General features: G+C 34.1%; 7 protein-coding genes and 1 non-coding gene across 8 annotated transcripts; 2 read left to right on the top strand and 6 right to left on the bottom strand.

Moving 5' to 3' along the window:
- Window positions 1–179: 179 nt before the first annotated feature.
- ATP10 (Atp10p) lies at window positions 180–1,046 on the top strand (the record flags this gene model as incomplete). Its single annotated transcript, XM_003672315.1, has 1 exon — window positions 180–1,046. One exon carries the CDS (start codon window positions 180–182, stop codon window positions 1,044–1,046), a length of 867 nt encoding a protein of 288 aa, XP_003672363.1.
- Window positions 1,047–1,532: 486 nt separating this feature from the next.
- Window positions 1,533–2,834, top strand: CST9 (SUMO ligase CST9; the record flags this gene model as incomplete). Its single annotated transcript, XM_003672316.1, has 1 exon — window positions 1,533–2,834. The coding sequence occupies one exon, from the start codon at window positions 1,533–1,535 to the stop codon at window positions 2,832–2,834; it is 1,302 nt and encodes a 433-aa protein (XP_003672364.1).
- Window positions 2,835–3,114: 280 nt separating this feature from the next.
- COX8 (cytochrome c oxidase subunit VIII) lies at window positions 3,115–3,354 on the bottom strand (the record flags this gene model as incomplete). Its single annotated transcript, XM_003672317.1, has 1 exon — window positions 3,115–3,354. The coding sequence occupies one exon, from the start codon at window positions 3,352–3,354 to the stop codon at window positions 3,115–3,117; it is 240 nt and encodes a 79-aa protein (XP_003672365.1).
- Window positions 3,355–4,880: 1,526 nt separating this feature from the next.
- Window positions 4,881–6,974, bottom strand: VPS33 (tethering complex ATP-binding subunit VPS33; the record flags this gene model as incomplete). Its single annotated transcript, XM_003672318.1, has 1 exon — window positions 4,881–6,974. The coding sequence occupies one exon, from the start codon at window positions 6,972–6,974 to the stop codon at window positions 4,881–4,883; it is 2,094 nt and encodes a 697-aa protein (XP_003672366.1).
- A 321-nt stretch (window positions 6,975–7,295) lies between these two features.
- Window positions 7,296–9,632, bottom strand: AFG2 (AAA family ATPase AFG2; the record flags this gene model as incomplete). Its single annotated transcript, XM_003672319.1, has 1 exon — window positions 7,296–9,632. The coding sequence occupies one exon, from the start codon at window positions 9,630–9,632 to the stop codon at window positions 7,296–7,298; it is 2,337 nt and encodes a 778-aa protein (XP_003672367.1).
- Window positions 9,633–9,938: 306 nt separating this feature from the next.
- SKI2 (SKI complex RNA helicase subunit SKI2) lies at window positions 9,939–13,871 on the bottom strand (the record flags this gene model as incomplete). The annotated part of the gene is made up of 1 exon (XM_003672320.1): window positions 9,939–13,871. The coding sequence occupies one exon, from the start codon at window positions 13,869–13,871 to the stop codon at window positions 9,939–9,941; it is 3,933 nt and encodes a 1,310-aa protein (XP_003672368.1).
- Window positions 13,872–14,096: 225 nt separating this feature from the next.
- NDAI0Jtrna2P lies at window positions 14,097–14,151 on the bottom strand. Its single transcript is given in 2 exon segments — window positions 14,097–14,133; window positions 14,097–14,151. It is a non-coding gene; the product is annotated as a tRNA-Pro (tRNA).
- A 3,182-nt stretch (window positions 14,152–17,333) lies between these two features.
- Window positions 17,334–19,535, bottom strand: BDF1 (chromatin-binding protein BDF1; the record flags this gene model as incomplete). Its single annotated transcript, XM_003672321.1, has 1 exon — window positions 17,334–19,535. One exon carries the CDS (start codon window positions 19,533–19,535, stop codon window positions 17,334–17,336), a length of 2,202 nt encoding a protein of 733 aa, XP_003672369.1.
- Window positions 19,536–19,689: the final 154 nt, after the last annotated feature.

Consider the following 19,689-nt stretch of genomic DNA (forward strand, 5'->3'; position numbering starts at 1 on the left):
TAAAATTTCAAATTCCACAATTTAGAGTTGTTTTAACGCTCTAAGAGAACCCTGAAAGAATGATTATTAGCAAAGGTGAAATGGGTATCGATATAAGACAGATATAACTCTCAGAATCATTACTCTGGTGCTCCAAGATCTCAAACAGTTGAGCTAGCGCAAACGGTACTCAAGAAGATATGTTTCCGAGACGTTATTTTACAACTAGCGTTCTTCGATTGGCGGCTGAGAATGGCCCTAATGGTGGGTTACTGAAGAAGTTCATGAGTCCCTTAATAGATAGTGCAAAATTTGATGAAGAAGAATTGATACCAAAGCAATTATTAAGACCCATTGGCTTAACCAACTCACCGTTTCAAACTACGAAATATAAGGAAAAGGGTAATTCATTGAAAGATCTTTTCAATGAAAATAAAACTAATGAAAGGGTAAAAGAATTAACTCATCAATTAAATAAATCCTCGATGCATGATTTATTTGTCTTTAGAAAAACTAATGGGAAATTGTTCTTTGCTCCCAAATCGTATTGGAACGCGTCAAAAGCTTTGTACTTCCCGCATCTAATGGGGAACTCATTGGCAAATCCGTCGGAGAAAATACGTTTGGAAGAAATATTAAAGGGTAAAATTAGTATAGTTAAATTATTCGGTAATAAAATCGGTAATGATATGGTTAACCAATATGCTACTGACATTACTTTTGATCCTGTTCCGAAAGAAAATAGTAACATCCAAACCATTCAAATTAATTGGATTGAAAATAAAATGAAATCTTGGTTATCAAAGTTGTCGATATGGAAATTAAGGAGAATGATTGACCCTAAGGATCATTCAAAATATTTCATGTGCCAATGGAATCAATTGCCATTTGATATTAGGGAATCGTTAAAGATCAATAATATCTTTACTGGTTATATCCTTATCGTGGATAGAAACTTGAAAATCAGATGGATTACTTGTGGTAATCCTGATGAATCTCATGATGAAATAAAGACATTATGGAAATGTGTAAGAGAATTAGAAAAGGAGAAGGAGGAATTCACTTAAGCTAAAGATCAGGTATAATGATAATAGACCCAGAATATATATATATATATCCCTTACATGTACATAAAGGCAGGCGCTCGGCGTAAAGTAATATTATTCATCAAAAGTGTATGCTTTGAAAAGAAAAAGCACCCAATGACGCATGGATACAAAATTCAAGAGGAAGGAGAACCAACATTAGCACTATACTTCGTTCTAATATACTTTTTATCGTAATTAATAATATTTTATCCATTTTCTCTATATTCTTAGCATATGTTACCCGGGAGAAAATAGCTGGGCGGCTATTTGGTGATCTTCCCAAAAATCAAAAAATAAACAAATTAAAATAAAGGGAAATACCGCATAAACAAAGATAACCTTTCTAAGGAAATAAGATGAACAAGGAATTTTTTGTGGGCACAAAGCGGCCTATTGTGTTATATAATAGTATCAACCAGTCAAACAAATATAATATATATTGAAAGGGCATTGAATTCTTTCCTAATGTCTTCAAATAGTTTGTTTGATCAACCATTTGTTTATTGTGCAATTTGCCATCGAAGGTCTGCTAAAGAAGATCCTCTTGGATTGACATCCTGTGCACATATTTTATGTTCCCAACATTTGAGTCCTTCCAAAATATGCCCAGCTTGTAACACAAACGATATTTCCATTATAAGACTGGTTGATAATAAGACATTACCTAACGACGTTAAGATCTTTTTTGAGCCTATTCCTCAGGCTTTAGAAAGTCTGTATAATGTATCTCAATTTCAAATAAGCGGCCTCAGAAAACAATGTCAATATTATCAAAATCACTGTGTTAAACTTCGAGAGAAATGTGCTAGACAACAACAGTTATTATACAAGGCAAAACAAGAACTGGATTCTATTCCTCCCTTGAAGAAACAAATAACTGAACTGGAGAATATAATTAAGAGACAAGAAGAAAATATGAGTAGGACAAAAAACCAGAATTATCTGATAGGCAATGGAAGGCGTAATAATAACAATAATATGTACACCTTCCCCTCCTGTTCTTCTACTTCATCTTCAATGGGAAATCATCCCCCTCCTCCAACAATTGATTTGACTCTAGATTATGATGACGGAGGTAGTGAGAGTGATATCAATAATATTGAACAAACATTTATAAATAAATTGAAGAAAACATCTTCTTTAAGGAAGAACTTACAACAAAATAGAAATAATAGTAATAATAATTCAGGTATAATGATGACATCTTCAAAAAATATCCCGATTGTTGCTGAATCTACTCAGTATTCTCCTATGGTACAAGAAAAGGATCTTCATATAGCTTTATCCTCTTCTTCAAATGAAGCAATCTCTTCAGGCCATTCATCTTCTAATCTAACTTTTAACTTGAATTCAAATTTGAATTCATCAAAATTTTTACCTACTTCACATACTACCACAGTAACAAGTGCACTGTTAGGAAATAAAAATAATGAAAATAAAAATAGCAATAATAACAAAATGATGAAACCTATTAATAAGAGGAAACAATTCCCCAATGCGTTAGAAAACTTAAGAATCGTCAAACGGAATAATACAATAGGTGCCTCTAATAGGCCGACAAGATCGATTTTGAATAGTCAAGGGATTATAACTCATATGAAAAGTAGTGATGGATTGTCTTCAACAAGAAACAGACAAGAGAGTAAAACTCAAGAACAAGAAAATGTAGCCACAAATAGACCTAATAATGCAAATATATTGAGACAACGAGCTTCATCACAGCAATTATTTACGAAAAATAATTCCAAGTTTAGAAGAATTAGATAAACTAGGTCCAACAAAAAAAAGCCTGACATTAGAATTACTTATATATTATTTATCTTTGAAGATAAAAGCAAATCTTAATATTGAATGAATATATAAATCTTTGATTGTGTTTTTCCTTTCTTTCTTTCTTCTTCTTCTTCTTCTTTATTACAGGAGGACCTTATGTAGTGATTATCTAGCGCACATCTTTAATAACGTGGTTACTTTTTTAAACAAAATAAATAAATAATAAAATATAGATACTTGGATTCCCTTTATCAACTGATCCCTTTTCACATGTTCATAATGTACCAGATTTCTTCATTTGAACATAACACGTAATGAAAGGGACCAAAAATCCAACACCGAAGAATCCAAAATGGACTACAGCAAAGGGTATTTTCCTATTATGAACTTTGAATGGGATATTATTATAAACCCCATCTTTAAAATGAACTAAATTTTTCGATGATGTGGAAAAAGTGGCCCTTCTTGTTGAAAATTTTATTAATTTTTGTGGTCTAAGCATATTCTTAAACATCTTTATATTATTATGATTATTGGTATGTGGTTTATATCTTTTTGTCTATTGTAGTCTCTCAATTGATTGTTCAGTCTTATATATTATATATAGTCTGACAGAGTCCATTTAAACAAGGAGACCTTCACTATTGTTTTTTTCACTATATTTCATATATTCCTGGAAATGATACCCAACATATAAAAGTTGGCCCTGTGTAAAAGCCGAGAAACCCCCCCAAAGTTTTAATTGGCCAATTTTTCTTCTCTAAAGAAAAAAAAGATATTGTCAATTTGGGAAAAACTCCGGGGGTAAAGAATACCCTCAAATTATATGATAGGGTTTAAAGGTGATACCCTATAATACTAGGAGGGGTTTTGGCAGAAGTGAAACGACACAATATCACAACTAATACTATACGAAGAAATAGGATCCTATAAAAAGAAATGGTAAAAGGTACATCTGTGTAATTTTTTATGTCAAAGAGGTATATAAGGTTGATGTTAGCCTTTTTTCGGATATAAAGTTTGGTGGAATTGTACTTGGTTTTTTAATACAAGCTATGTTACAATTTTCATGAATCCAGTTTTCCGGAAGGGTGTAGCGTAGTTGTGAAAGCGTAATCAAGCAAGGGTACATTTTTTACTTGAATTTTGGTTAGTAGAAAAATGTAAAATCTTAGGGAGGTTGAACTAACTTTTTCTTACAATAGTGTAGAGAAGCGAACAGAGCCAAAAAGTCTCTTCCAAAAAATCGACTTTCAACAAGACTTTGGGCAACGGTTGATCTTAGATTACTTATGTCATATTTACTAAGAAAAAGCATCTAAATGTTTTGTTCTATTTCGCTTTAGTTCAATTTCCTCCGTAAAAAGTCACTAATAAACTTTAGGTTCAAAAAAAAGTTTAAATAAAGTCAATGCCGAAGAAAATGAATTTGGTAAAGTCTTTAAGGAAGGTTCTAAATAGACACTACTTCTATAAGTTCCATCCAAAAGATCTATTTCCCCCACGGCATAGGCTTCTCTTTTTAATCATATTAGGCAATAGTAGCGAAAAATTTGATGTTCTTATTTACTTTTGTAACTCAGCTTAAAGAAAAATTCACATTTCCCACAATAAAAACAGAAACCAAATATATAAAAATAAACAAAAAAACGAAGAAGTTTATGGGAGTGCTTCTATCATAGATAATTTTATCTCTTACCGTACAAGTTCATTGTTATATAGTATGCACCACCAGGAACAATCTTCTATACTTACTGAATAAAATAAAAATACCTATATATTATGCCAGAACATGGGTATTATATGGTCTTGAACCGTTATTATGTTGTAAATTACCATTAACTGCCTCTCAATCCACCAAGTCCTCCCCAATGACTCAAAAGACATTTTTAAAATGCTATTTCTAATTCTATAACAGTTTGGTAAATGTATTATTAACCTCTGTATAGAATACATTGTCTATAAAATATACTACTTTTATGATGGATTGTTTTTGAATGATTAAATACAGTTAAATGCATAAGAAGAGGTAGTGTAGTTTCACGGCTGGAGACTATTAATTAGTTTGTTACCATTTATCAGATCATCACATAATATTATAAATCTCTTTTTAACACCTTTAGCCTCCAATTGAGATTGTAAATGATTCAAAGTTGCAATTTCACCAACGGTAACACCACCCAAAAACACCACAATAACAACGTCTGGATACTTTTTCATTTCTTTCTTGCTATTGGTTGGTTTAGTAACACTAGAACCCTTGGCCTTTGCTATCCAAGTACCACTTCGAATTATTTTGGAATCACCATACAATTGTTCAAATAGTTCTTCAGTTTGAGAAACGTTAGGTTCTTTGGATATAATAAAAGGCTGTTGTGATAAATAATTTTTGCTCAGGATAGATCTATCATATAGTAATTGTATCAACCGTGTCGTCAAAGGAACTACACCACAATAGGCAAAAGTTGGTTCCTCTGGTTTGAATCCCCCTGGAATATGGGTTGAACTACTCGGTTGAATATCTTCTTCTGTGGGTAACATGTCTAGCCAACTTGATAAATAACGAAACTCTTTCCTTATTTTTGAATTTGATTCCATGGTCGGATTTTTTGAGTCATCCAGACTTTTACTAATGAAATACCCTGCTTTTGTCAGTCTTTCTAATGTGAAACAAATCTCAATACCAAAAGTATCAATCAGTTCCTTTTTGAAAGTCTCAAAATCCTTATCTCGACAAGATACCTTCAGCAGCGAGAATAGACAGACCAATCTTATTATTTTGGTAGAGCTAACGTCACCTTCATAAATTAAATCTAATATACTTTCACAACAGGCTTTATTGTCAAGATTATTTAAAAGAAAATCTTGTTCCATTTCTAAAATTCTATTAAACTGTAGGGATTCATTTTCTTCCACTTCTTCAAGAACATCGCTGGACAAAGTTGTATGCAAATTTAATAACTTTTGCCTTGCTTGTAGTGACCCTAAGGAATCAACGAATTGCTTAATTTCTCCTACAGTATCTGCATTATGTCGAGCATCATATTTAGTTTGTAAAGATTTGGCTATCTTACTTAATTCAGGACCCGCTGCACCAAAATTCAAAAACTTCAAGTCTTCCCAAATATCATCCTCCCCATGGTCGAAGAGAATATCATCTTCTTTATCTTGTAAGCTTCCATATGGTGTAAGAGTATATAAATCATCTAGAATACCACCATATGTCAATTGGGTTAATAAAACTGTAATTGGATCAGTATCCCTCTCAATAACTATCAAATCAGTTTCCAAATCCTCATTTTGGAATTTCCCTCCAAAAAGGGTTTCTTCAATGAAAATATCTTCATTTGTACGTGTTGAAATTATCCTATCATGCAATAATTCCACGTATTTTTTGGATTCATTCCCAATCGCAACATAATTCGTAATAATAGTGGAGGTTTCTTGAAGTAATGAATGTAAACATGATACCATGTTATCAAGTAATATACTTCTAGTTGCTGATTCCATTGAATATGATCTAGGGAAATACATATTATCATTATCGCTATTATATAGTATGCCGTTAATGAGAACATTATCATCAATCGTTGGGAATGGCAATACTCCCCACGAAAACAAATTTAGTTTAGGTTTATTGGAAATCTCTTTTAAACATTGATGCAGTTGGGATTCGACATAATTTATAACACTCCCTGCTTCATCTTGGTTCAATTGATCCGTTATCATTTGCTCAGCATACTTATCGTCAATCATCGGGCCAGAAGTTCGTTGTGATTTCCAATCACAATGAATAATATGGAGTTGAGATAATGATAAATTGCGTACAATCTTCTTTAATTGAGTTGGAATAACAAGATCTACTCTAACATCGATTAGAAAGATAATTGATATTTCCGACATACTTGATTGAATATTTTGTAATGCATCGAAGCATAGATCATCTAATATAGCAATTTTAGATACATTCGTCATTTCAGTCAACTGGCTAAAGGTCATCAACCTATTCAAGTAAGGTCGTACATTTGGTTGGACTACCAGTATCTGATCATTTCCACCTATATCATTTAGGGTTTTGCAGAGATTATTTCGTGAAATCTTAGCAAATTTTCTTGTATTCCACACCAAATTCATATTGGCAATATCTCCCTTTATCTGTTTTGATTCCTGAGTTCAATTGATCCTAGGCGATTTCTTACTCAAAGGTGTTCTTAACAACTCTGCAGGCCCTGCCCTTTTTACAACAATTGAATAAACCATCCAGGCTTTTTTTTGGATCCAATTTCTCTAAACTCTAGACTTCATAAACCCTTGCACCCCATAATAGCTTGATAATAAACCATATAGAACAGTACTATTATTCTACAAAAGATAACTTTTATTTCTATATTTTTACTTTTATTTTTACAGAATCTATCAAAATCTATTTAAATATATACTCTCATCCGCCCTGTGTTATATAGATACACCGCTTCTCCTTGCAAAATCTTCATAGTAAGCCAGCATCTCTGGGGTAATACCTCTAGATATGCCAGCTAAAGCCTTTTCAAAATGTTCAGGACTAACCTTGGTGCATTCAAGGTCTTCCATGATGGCAGCCAACCCTGCTTCTTGACAGAGAAGAACCACTTCTGCACCAGAACAACCAGCTGTCCTCTCGGCTAGATCTTCTAGCTTGATATTTGTATTTTCTATTTGGAACTTCTTGGTACATTTCTGTAATATTTGTAATCTAGCATCATAATCTGGTGGAGCAACATAAATATGTCTGTCTAATCGCCCCGGTCTCAATAATGCAGGGTCAATTTCATCTGGTCTATTTGTAGCTGCAACGATAACAACCCCTTTCAATTCTTCGACACCATCAATTTCGTTCAGCAATGAAGTCAACACATGACTTGCTGCTGAAGTAGAAGATCCACCATCTCTATCTGGAGATAACGCATCAATTTCATCAAAGAAAATAATACTTGGTGATGCTGCACGAGCTTTACGGAATATTTCTCTTATGGCACGTTCTGACTCACCAACGTATTTATTAAATACTTCAGGCCCTTTTACAGCTAAGAAGTTGATACCAGATTCTGTCGCCAATGCCTTTGCTGTCAAAGTTTTCGAACAACCTGGTGGCCCATACAATAGGACACCTTTTGGAGCGGATATACCCAATCTAGCAAATGTAGCAGAGGCTTCTAAAGGCAATTGGATCATTTCCTTCATTTTACGTTTTAATTCTTCCTGTCCACCGATATCTGACCAGAAAACTTTGGGCATTTCTAAAAAAATTTCTCTCATTGCACTTGGTCTAATTTCAATCATGGCATTCTCAACATCATTCATTGTTACTTTTAATAGTGAGCTATCAATATCCTTATATAAATGCATCCCACGTTGAATAGTTTTCATGACGGATTCTCTACAAAGAGCTGATAAGTCAGCACCGACATAACCATGCGTCTTAGAGGCAATTGTTTTGATATCTTCTCCTGTCAGCGTATGGCGTTCTGTAGACATTTTAGAGAAATTTTTTAATAAAATGTCCAATCTTGCATCTGCATCTGGAATACCAATTTCAACTTCCTGATCAAACCTACCTGGTCTTCTCAAAGCAGGATCCACTGAGTTAGGTCTGTTGGTAGCTGCAATGACAACAACCCTTCCAGCCGCGCTCATACCACTCATTAATGTCAATAATGTGGCAACAACTCTACTTTCTACCTCACCTGCATCATCATTAGCTCTATTAGGAGCTAATGAGTCAACTTCATCAATGAAAATAATAGAAGGTTGATATTTCTTCGCTTCATTGAAAATGTCTCTTAAAGCAGCTTCTGTTTCACCTAGATATTTAGATACAATTGACGGACCATTGATAGTCAATACATGGGCATTGGCCGTATTGGCAACACATTGCAATAACATCGTTTTACCTGTACCTGGTGGGCCATGTAGTAATATCCCTCTTGGTGGAGTAACTCCGAAATCAGTAAATAACGTTGGTTGATGTAATGGTAAACTGATAGTACTCTGTAGTAATTCAACTTCCTTACGTAAACCACCTATGGCATCATAGGTTATAGGTTGAGGCAAGTTATATTTTGGACTTGTTCTGGTCTCTATAGAGAAATTTATCTTTGTCGTTCCCTTTTTGAATATAACTGGTGGTGATAAATAAATCGAGTCGTTCTCACTATTTTGGTCATCTTTCAATGATATTTTTGAAATATCTGGCAGATTTGTGTCATTGACTTCAACAACAAGCAGAGCAATTTCTTTCCCATCGATCAATATCTTAGTTCCAAGAAATACCATACCTGGCATTATAATTCCACAGTCATCAAGTAATTTGGTTACGGTTTTCTCAATTGATGGATCACTTTGTAAATCGTCTCCTTGTAGTGATCCAATAGTGATATTACCAGCATAAGGTGGTTGGCTTTGCATCCTTATAATTTCTAAACGATCACCTAAAATGATGTTTCCTACAGACCTAAGAGTTGAAGAAATCATTACAACATCAACTGGATGGGTTTGTTCATTCCCGGATTTAGCTTGCGCAACTATCCCATCAGATCCAAATTTGGAGATAACACACAAAGAACCAGACGATATTTCAAGGGCTTTTAAAACATTTGGATGAATTATAGCAACAGATAAATCTTTATAGTTGTCAGTTACTTGTAGTGGTCTCGCTATGAATTCGGTAGGTAGTTTAAATTTTGGTTGTTTAACAGAATCCGTTGCTGCACCAGCAGATGAACTTTTCTTTGAAGAACTAGACTTGGGAGCCATAACTATCTCTCTTTACTTAAGTTGGCAATTTTTTCTTGGGCTCGAGAATAAGTCTTTGCAAGAACTTTTATCTGTTATCTTAAAGAGTTTTCTTGCGATGACTATCACTTTCTCAATTGAATAAATTTTCTGAAGTTTTCATTTTTTTTTTTTTTTGGTACAGCCGCCCAGTTCTCAAAAGAACAATATATACCATATTATAAGTTATTTTCCTATTATGTGAAAGAAAAAAAAGCTTGACTTTTCCCTCAAGAATAAATGTGTATTTACTATTACATAAAATCTAGATATACTTAGACGGTGTTCTTATAAATACAAACTTGCTGCGAAGACAATGTCCCTCTTAATCAATTCCTGGGCTCTACCCATCTTCATATGCAAAGTGGAATTACCGATGATAATGGAGGCCGTTTTCACTTCACGACAAATTTCATCTAATCTGGTAATGACACGGACAACTGTACCTTCAGCTTCAGGACTGATATCCATAATCTCTTTGAAAGATAACCCACGTGCCCATTCATAAACGACATTCATCAATGCGAATCTCTTCTTATCTAAGAATTCAGCTTCTTCTTGTGTTAATGGAATTTGATGTTTTTCATAAACAGACAACATTTCAGCATAAATTTCTTGAATCCTTTTCTTACCCTTCGCTAGTCTCGGTGTCACTACTGGTGATTCTTCTTCTCTGGTACGTCCTTCATAGACGAATACTGATAATAGGGCAACGATTTCCTCTGGTTCAAAGTCACCTAAAAAGTTATCTAGAATTAATTCTGTTAAAACCAATTCATATCCAGAATTGATCTCACATGCTACACGACCCTTCAGCAAAACGTTTTTATTTTGGTCGATAAAACCAGCGGATTTCAAGACATCTAACTTATGTTCGTAATCTGGTAATAAGTTCAAATTTTGATCAGACATTAAATGGAATAAATCCTTAATTTCTTCATTGACTTTATACTGTTCAAATTTGGGCACAAAATGTTCTGCTAATTTAGGACAGGTGATAGATTTTAATTTCATAATTTCTTCCTTAATATTCTGTCTTTCGAGAGCATTTTGATGGGCCTTTAAGCTACCTCTCTTTTCAGATACAGTGTCCTTTAACTTTCTAGATACTCTTAAAACCAATTGAACCTCTTCGTTAAATTTCTCAACTGCCTCTGGTTCATTTTTCATTATATCAGTAAAATGCGCTCTTAGGGTATATAGTGAAATTAATTCAATCGATGAAAAATCCACGTTCTCCATAAAGTAAGTAATACCTTCAAATTTCTTGAAATTTGTCGTTGTAAATTTTGACTCATCAGATAAATAAGGCAAATGATTTGGTTTACCATTAGACAGAGTGTTTGGATTGGAAATTGTCATTACCACTGACGAAGAATCCTTGACATTGTTTCTGAAAATGAAACCTAATTTCAAATTATCGTTTGCGTCTCTGAATAAAATTAACCTCCCCACTCTTAAAACGCGGAAAATTGCGTCTGTTTTGGATAGTTCACTCATCATTTTGGACGTACATTCTCTATATTTAACGGAAGCTTCCAAAAGTTTATCTATATCTTGATCACATTTTTCACAAGGTATTTCTTTGATCGTCGTCAGTTTTTCTTGCAATTCTTTGATCTTCTTTTCATGTTCTGGTTTCAAGGTTTGTTTTGTGTTTTCACTAAAGGAATATTTAATCATTTCTTCCACTTTTAATGCCTCAATTCTTAGAAGGTTCAAGATCATATTATAAGTTAATCTGAATTGTGACTCTAACTTTGTTGGAATACCTAATGTCACTTCTTTAAATGATGCCGGTTGTAATGGTTCTGTGTACGACATTACTATAACGGTACCTGTTTTATCTAAACCTCTACGACCAGCTCTTCCAGCCATTTGGGTGAATTCACCAGGAGTTAAATCCCTTAGGCCTGTTCCGTCATGTTTACGGATTTCACTAAATACAACTGTTCTTGTCGGTAAATTCAATCCCATGGCAAATGTTTCTGTAGCAAATAATACTTTAATAAACCCTTTAGAGAATAAAATTTCAATCAATTCTTTGACAATTGGCAACAGACCACCATGATGGACTGCAATCCCTCTTTCTAACAGATTTCTTATTTTCATGATTTGAGGCAACTCACGATCTTCCTTCTTTAAACGAGTGATGGAATTTTCAATAAACATATGAACCTGTGATTTTTCCTTAGCATTACAGAAATTAATACCTTCCAACCAATCAGCATATTCTTCACAACGTTTCTTACTAAATACGAACACAACCATTGGAAGCAAATCTTTGGCTTTCAAGAAATTCACTAAATCAGGCCATGTTTTCTTATTTGGAGCACTTTTTTGGAAGAATTGACGTTTATTTGAACCAACTGCACCGGCCCCACGGGACCCACGTAACCCACCGCGATTCCCACCGCGATTCCCACCGCGTTGACCACCGCCTCTACTATTAGTACTTCCACCGCGACCACCACCGTTTTGTCCAGATCTTTTGGAATTAGCTGCTTGTTTCTTAGGATTATCTGCAGCTTTCATTGAACTTGTAGATCCTGAAAGTAATTCCTTATGTTTCTTGAAATTAGAGTCTAAGAACTCTCTTTGTGGGGATATAACAGGTATTAATTGTTTCGATGCCCAGATATTAATTTCCAAGGGAACAGGTCTCTTCGGTGTTGAAATGACATATATATTTTTCTGTTTAGTTCTACCAATCCAATTAGCAAATTCATAAGTATTTGGTACAGTAGCAGATAAAAGGATGAATTTAACATGTTGTGGAAGCATAATAATAACTTCTTCCCAAACGACACCACGATCTTGATCATTAACGTAATGAACTTCATCGAAAATGACGAACTCGACGTCTCTAATTAAATCTGCACCACGATATAACATTGATCTTAAAATTTCGGTTGTCATGATTAAACAATTGGCTTCAGGGTTGATTTGAACATCACCTGTAATTAGCCCAATATCAACGTCTTCAAAAGTTTCTTTAAAATCTCTAAATTTTTGATTTGATAATGCTTTAATCGGGGAGGTATAAATTGTCTTCGTCATATTTCTTTTAGACATAGCGATGGCATACTCTGCAACAACTGTTTTCCCGGCAGAGGTATGTGCAGCAACAAACACAGAATCACCTTGTTCTAAATGATAAACAGCTTGCTTTTGGAAAGTATCTAATTCAAATGGCCATGTTCTAGCAGGATTTGGAACTAACTCACTGAAATTATAAATCCTATGATTCAAATCAACAACATGTGCCCATTCTTTCTTTTTATAAATATCTTTATTAGCGCGAGCTGATCTTCCGAAGTTGATACCGACAGGTAATAATTCATCTATCTCCATCATTAAGTCTTTCTCATCATCAGTAGTTGATACACGGGCAGCAGTATCATTTAATATTAAAGTAGAGGAGTTATCTTGAATTTGTTCCTCCTCTTTTAGTCTTTCGTTTTCGATTTCCTTTTGAACATCTAATTCATTATCAATTTCATTTAAATTCCTCAAATCATCCATATCTTGTTCTGAATCAACAGCCGTTTTCAAACCACTTTGTGGAATTATACCTCTCTCGAAACCAGCAGGAATATCGAACAACCCATTCTCATCCTTATGTAACAATTTAGTAGCTGTGGCCATCGAGGAAACATCATTCAATGCAGAGATATTCATAGATTCCATTGCAATCCCACCTGGAGTAAACGGCAATTGAGAAGTAGAACCTCTGATAGTATTACCATGATGATTGAAACTTCTGGTGATAGACAATGAATTTGAAGCGTTCGAATTAGCTATTTCCTTCAATGAGACTTCCTCCTTAGCGCTGGTAATCTTACCATTAATACCTGTTCTTTTAAAATAGTAGGATGTTCTTATTATAGGATCGGGAACATTTAAGAATCCTTTGTAATCGTAACCAGGTCTTGCATTATCACTATCATGATCATCGTTACCCAAGAAATTTAAATCAGGAACATTTTGTACCAGATCTAATAATCCCCACGACAATTTGTTGGAAGGAGTTAAGAACTTAGCTTTAATCATAGAATCGGAATTTTTAATCTGTTCCTCCCTACTAGCTTTTCCAATCGTGTCAGGTAACGTGGTGATACGATCTTGGAATAACTCGATTTCATCATTTTGATCGTTAGTTATTTCTCTTAAACTTTTATATAGCTCTTCAATCGAGCTCTCAGTAAATGTAGTAGCCATTTCCCCTACAATTATATTTGCTAATGCTCTCAATTCAGATAGTAAACAACGTAGTATCTCCTCTCTTTATTGACAATAAGGTATCTGTTAATAGAATAAATTGTATGTAGTAATAGTAAATTTCAGACTATTTTTCACTGTACGTCGTAGTTAAATTATACCTAAGATATCTGTTATAATCATCACGTGACTTATTTAACCAAGGTGCTAAAAAATAAAAAATTCGGGGCGAGCGGGGAATTGAACCCCGGGCCACCCGCATATTTTGAGAAAATTTTATCCCAAAGCGGGTATCATACCACTAGACCACACGCCCAATTGTTTTAAAATTTTGTAAAATATGGGTTCGATAATAGATCAAAATCTAAACTTCTTAAAGGCAGAGAGTAGAATTTAGGATTCTAGCGAATAGATGATTCGGGCTGCTCTCTTCATATATAGTATAAATAATAACTAATAAAGAGATATAAATAACTAACTCAAATACTTCTAATTCTAGTTCAACTTTCAGTCCTTTTATAATCTTTCCAAAATACTTTTTCTCTTGTCAATAACCTTTCTTACTAGCCATTACTTTTCTCTAACAAAGCTGTAATAGGTAATTTGGATAATACGTGTCGTTTTAGATTTGTTTCATGTCAGACCTCAATAAACTTTAAACTTCTCTGTTCCACGGTAATTCACTGGATTGGTAAAAATAGAAATAAAATAAAGTAAAATAAAATAAAGTTAGTAGGATCTTCTTTCCACAGGCACACAACTAGTTCTTCAACATAATTGTGGCTTAGGATAATGTTAATAAAGTAATAACTTAGTAAGTCAAATAAATTCTAGAAGTTCATATAGTATCTCGTTGAAGTCATGCATGCATAAAACAATATTCGTAATCATGAACACCGCTCTCAAAGTCCTTTCGACTAGGTGCTCCGCAGGACACTCTAAATACTTGTAGGTTTGATTAGGAGAGACTAATCCAGAACGCCTGAGTAAACACTCAGCAAAACCATACAACTTAACCGACCCAATACATAACTCTTGTAAGCATGGCCGACCGAAACCGTAGATGCGGCTGCAATCAAAAACAATCTTAATAATAATAAGATAACACTTACATGGTATTTGACTTAATTCAACAAAGATATTCAATTATAATTCAATAAACGCTATACAGCTACAAACATGTAAGGTGCATAATGTAGTTCGAGTCATTACTTCGAACCTCATAACATCATCATAATTCTTAACTCACTTAGCTGATAACGACACATAATTTCGTGACAGTAATTCCTCAAACAATAATAAAATAAACATACTTTTTTGTGACACTTGGACGTGACGCCAATACTTCGTTATCTCAATCGGATATCTTACAATTCTAAAAAATAAATGCTTTATAATATGTGGTTGCCAATAAATTAAAAATCGTAACTTCAAAGCCAGTGATCATAACATAACATCGGGAAGGTATGCTTTGGTTGTCGCTTTTATATAGTCTAAAATAGGAACTAATAAAAGACATCGAAATAACCAACTTAAACATTTCCCATTCCAGTTCAGTCGTAAAGGCGTCTCCCCTTGATTACTCTTGATAATAGATTACGAAATGTAACCATATACCGGCTTCGTGTACCCTACTATATATATGTAAGACTTCACTAATTTTGGTGTATGCGCTAGTACATGATGCATTTTTGGTTTTACCTTTACATTTCAATAGTTTAATTCATCGAGAATCTCTGGGTCAATGAGAGAAGTATACTATTAAAATCGTACTATCACCGTTCTTCGCTTGGGCGATAATAACCGCATATGATATTCAATGGACCCCAGAGGGTATCTAAACATATGGGCTGTTCATAATCTCTGAATTTTTTTTTATCATTTTCTGTCTACTTTTTTTTGTGTAAATTGTCAAACTTTCTTACTTCATCCCATTTTCATGTAACAAAATTTGGGGAAGCTATTCGATAACTAACACACATTATTATGACAAACTTGTTAAAGATATAGTCTTTCTTCTCTTTTACATTTGCTTTATCTCATGTCGTGAATGCAACCAACGTTACCGAAGCAGGGTGGGCCATTCTCGAGAAGTTGGAAATAGACACTTGTGTTTCCTTTCTTCAACATAGTGATATGATGGTAATGATCCGTCGCCTATCAAATATTATGACGAGAATTTGCATGACATAGCAACAATCCATGAGTCTTTGAGGGATTATGAAGAAGTATATCTTTCCAATCCTCACTTCTTCAAATAATGGAGAAACTATTGCAGTTGAAAAGGGAATGATTGATAAACGTCTTCTCCGGTTAGGTGCAATAAAAGATGAGGTTCACCGTATGAAGAAAGCATTCCGTATGGCAATCACTCACTCACCAGCTCACTATTCTAGCTTTACAATCAGGAACTGGAAAATAACTAACGAAGAGGGCCCAGATGATGAAACATCATCATGGATCTAAGACATGATTGCCAAGGATAGTAGAAAAAGATGACTTGGACTAAAAATGGAACAAAAGCCAAGATTACACAAAGCAAAATTCAAATTATTCAGTGAGGGCGTTTATGTTTTCACGTTTATTGCTTTGCTTGTAGGTAAATGTCTATTCTACCTTCCGTTACTTTGTAGTATTATCTTTTCGTGCAATCGGGATGATACTAAGGGTTCTTCATGTAATCAAAATCCTTTTGGATTTTGGTATCCGCTTGTAGGTTCGGTATTAACAATTCTTTTTTGTAATTATTATATGATTTGCATAAGTCAAATCCGTAAAATGAAAATTCTGTTATTTTTCTTATTTGTCTGTTTGTTCCCTCAATCTTTTGAAAATTTTAACATAAACGTATATTCCCTAACATTACCGGCTGGAAATTCATTCCAACCCATTGGAATTGTTCATATTTGAAGTTGAGCTTTCTATTTTGCATGCGTGCATACGATATCCATGGCCACTCTCTCGTCTTAAATTGCCTGTAACTTATCGCTGAGGTTTATGGTTTATCTACTTGCATTATTAAAAAAAATATGATTATTATTTATCATTATAAATATATTTATAAGTTTTTTTTGTCTTAATGTTACAGAATTTATGCAGTCTATTAACCTCCTCCCCAATTACTCTTTCTCGGATATATATGTTTCTTTTTTTTTTTTTTTTTATATTTTTTGATATTTAATAAATTTTCTTAGGTTTATTTTCCTTCGTTGAGTTGAAACGTCTTATTATCAATACCGGGATACACTTATATGATGATTTGATTTGATCCCTTTTTCATTCTAAGTCATTTTTGAACCATTATTGCGCTTTTTCTAGGGTTCTTTTTTTCCATTTCTGTTTCATCCCATTCTTGAATGTTTATTAAGGCAACCCACCATTAGCCATTAAATCTTGGGCAATATGTTCAAGTAATACATGATTACTTGTTTCAATTAAATTGTATTGACGTTTGGATATTCTTTACTCTTCTTCACTTTCACTACTGACATCGTCTCCGGATGAAGAGGATGAATAAGAGCCTAAGTTTCTATTATAACCCAAATTAGTTGGTGAGCCATTTTGGCTTGATGGTGAAGCCCCATCAAGCATAGCCAATTTATTTTTAATTTTTTCTATCTTTTTGGTTTGTTCAGTTTGACTCAAAGCTTTCGACCTCCTTTTCTTGCCACCACCATTGGTAGCTGAACCAGTTGGTGACAAACCTTCTTCACCTGGAGAAAAATGATTATTATTTGTACTATTACTTCTTGAATCAGTGTCATATTCCCTGAAGAATGTATTATACAATGTAAGGATTGTTGTATTGTCCAAGGTATCCAAGTCTAATTCCACTTCATCATCATCCGATAAATTAGGCATAGATTTCCTTATAATTTCAATGACTCTTTCTAGCTTAGCTTGTGGTAAATCATTTATTCTTTCAGTGATCAATTTCTTCATATCATATGTGACCACAGTCTTTAATTTATTCTTACCACTGCTATTTGTTCCTTTTGATTTTTTCCCACTTCTCTTTTTGGATTTCTTAGCACGACGCTTCTTGGCACCACGAGCAATTCTTCTTTCTTTTCTAATTCTTTCTAATTCTTGATTTTTCAATACTTGTAATTCCACTTTCATTCTAGCTAGCTGTTCCTCTAAGTATTGAATAGCAGGGTTTGTAATAGACGTTTCATCAATTTCAGATTCCTCCATGTCAGATTCAGCCTCATCAGATGACATATCACCATTATCATATTTAGATTCATCATCAGTATCTTCATAATTATCAATGGTTGGTCTATCAGCCCATTTATTATTAAAAACTTCCTCTAGACGATGACCCATCATATTAACAATAGTACCATCTGGATTGAAAGCATAACAATTTTTGAAAACTAACCTTACGTCATCACCAAACTGATCCATTGTTTCATATTCCCAATTATTTAGTTTCTTTGATATAGTTCCTAAATCCATTGGTTCTTTTACGTAATCATAATAAGTTGGTAAATTCAATGCAACGGGATCTACAGGTTCTAGAAATGGATAATTGAAAGAAGCATGTTTTTTATTAGTTAATTCCTTTAAAATAGATTGACAAAATTTCATTGCTTGTTGTAATTTTTTCGATTTTGGTTTTTTATTTTCATATGGATAAATGTCTTTTGATTTTGGTGGATGAATCTCACGTTTCGGTCTACCACTATGTGTTTGTGCACGTCTAATGACAATAGGAGCATCTTGATCTATTGTAGCTGCTTTCTTACTGTTTGCATTACCACGACCTTTTGGTTTGGTGGTGGGGGTAAANNCATCTTTAGCTGCCATGTTTAACATATGTTTTTCAAAAGCTGCTTGAATATTCCTTGCCATTTGAGAAATTACAGCGGTTGGACCATTGAATTTTATACTATTATTGACCATCAGGTTGAAATCGTCTGTTATTTGTTCTGGTTCTGAATATGCATTTACATTTAATTTCTTCTCTATTGTCGATAAGTCCATAGGTCTTGGAACATAGTTATAATAGAATGGAATATTTAAAGCTACAATATCTACTGGTTTTAAGAATGGTCTTGCATCTTTTAATCTTTTCACTGCTTTAATGGCCATTAGAGCATGCTTTTGTTGATGTTTGGGGATTGGATTTTCCGGTAGATTATTCATGTCTGGTTCTTGTGGTGGAGCTGGAGCAGGCACTTTTGGAAATTCTGCAGCAGGTACCGTTGTAATTGTGTCTGTATTTGCAGTTGTCATTGCGTCTGATGTTACTGCTGTAGTATCTGTATTTGCCACTGGTGTGGTTGCATTATTCTCAACAGCGGCTTCAGTACGATCAGTTACTGTGTCTTCTAGTTTGACTTTTTTACTATTTGCATTGTCATTTTCGTTTTCTTGTTGACTATTTCGTTCTACGGTGACAGTACTTTGACTTAAAGTCTTATCATTTACTTGCAGTTTGTCCTCAGAAGAGACATCGTCATAGGATCTTTTCAACGGATTTTCGATAGCGTTTTCGAGATTATCCACATTAGGAGGGTTCTCTAAAGGCTCTGATACTGGAGAATGAGGAATAGGAAGCTCCTTATTACCAATATGGTTCTGTTGCTGTACCGCGCTGAAAGTATCAGTGGCGTTGTTATTGTTATTATTCATGTTGTTGTTGTTGTTCTCTGACATCCTTGCACGTGATGTGAATTGCAGCGGAGGGATATATGTATATAGAACAGCCACACACCAGGAGAGTCGGGTACGAAAAATACAGAAGGGGCGCGCGTTACTTAAGAAGAGATTTTGAAAAACAAAACACAGAAATGTGGGCCCTTTGGGAAAA

The sequence above is a fragment of the Naumovozyma dairenensis genome, chromosome 10, assembly GCF_000227115.2.
Source record: "Naumovozyma dairenensis CBS 421 chromosome 10, complete genome".
Classification (NCBI taxonomy): domain Eukaryota; kingdom Fungi; phylum Ascomycota; class Saccharomycetes; order Saccharomycetales; family Saccharomycetaceae; genus Naumovozyma; species Naumovozyma dairenensis.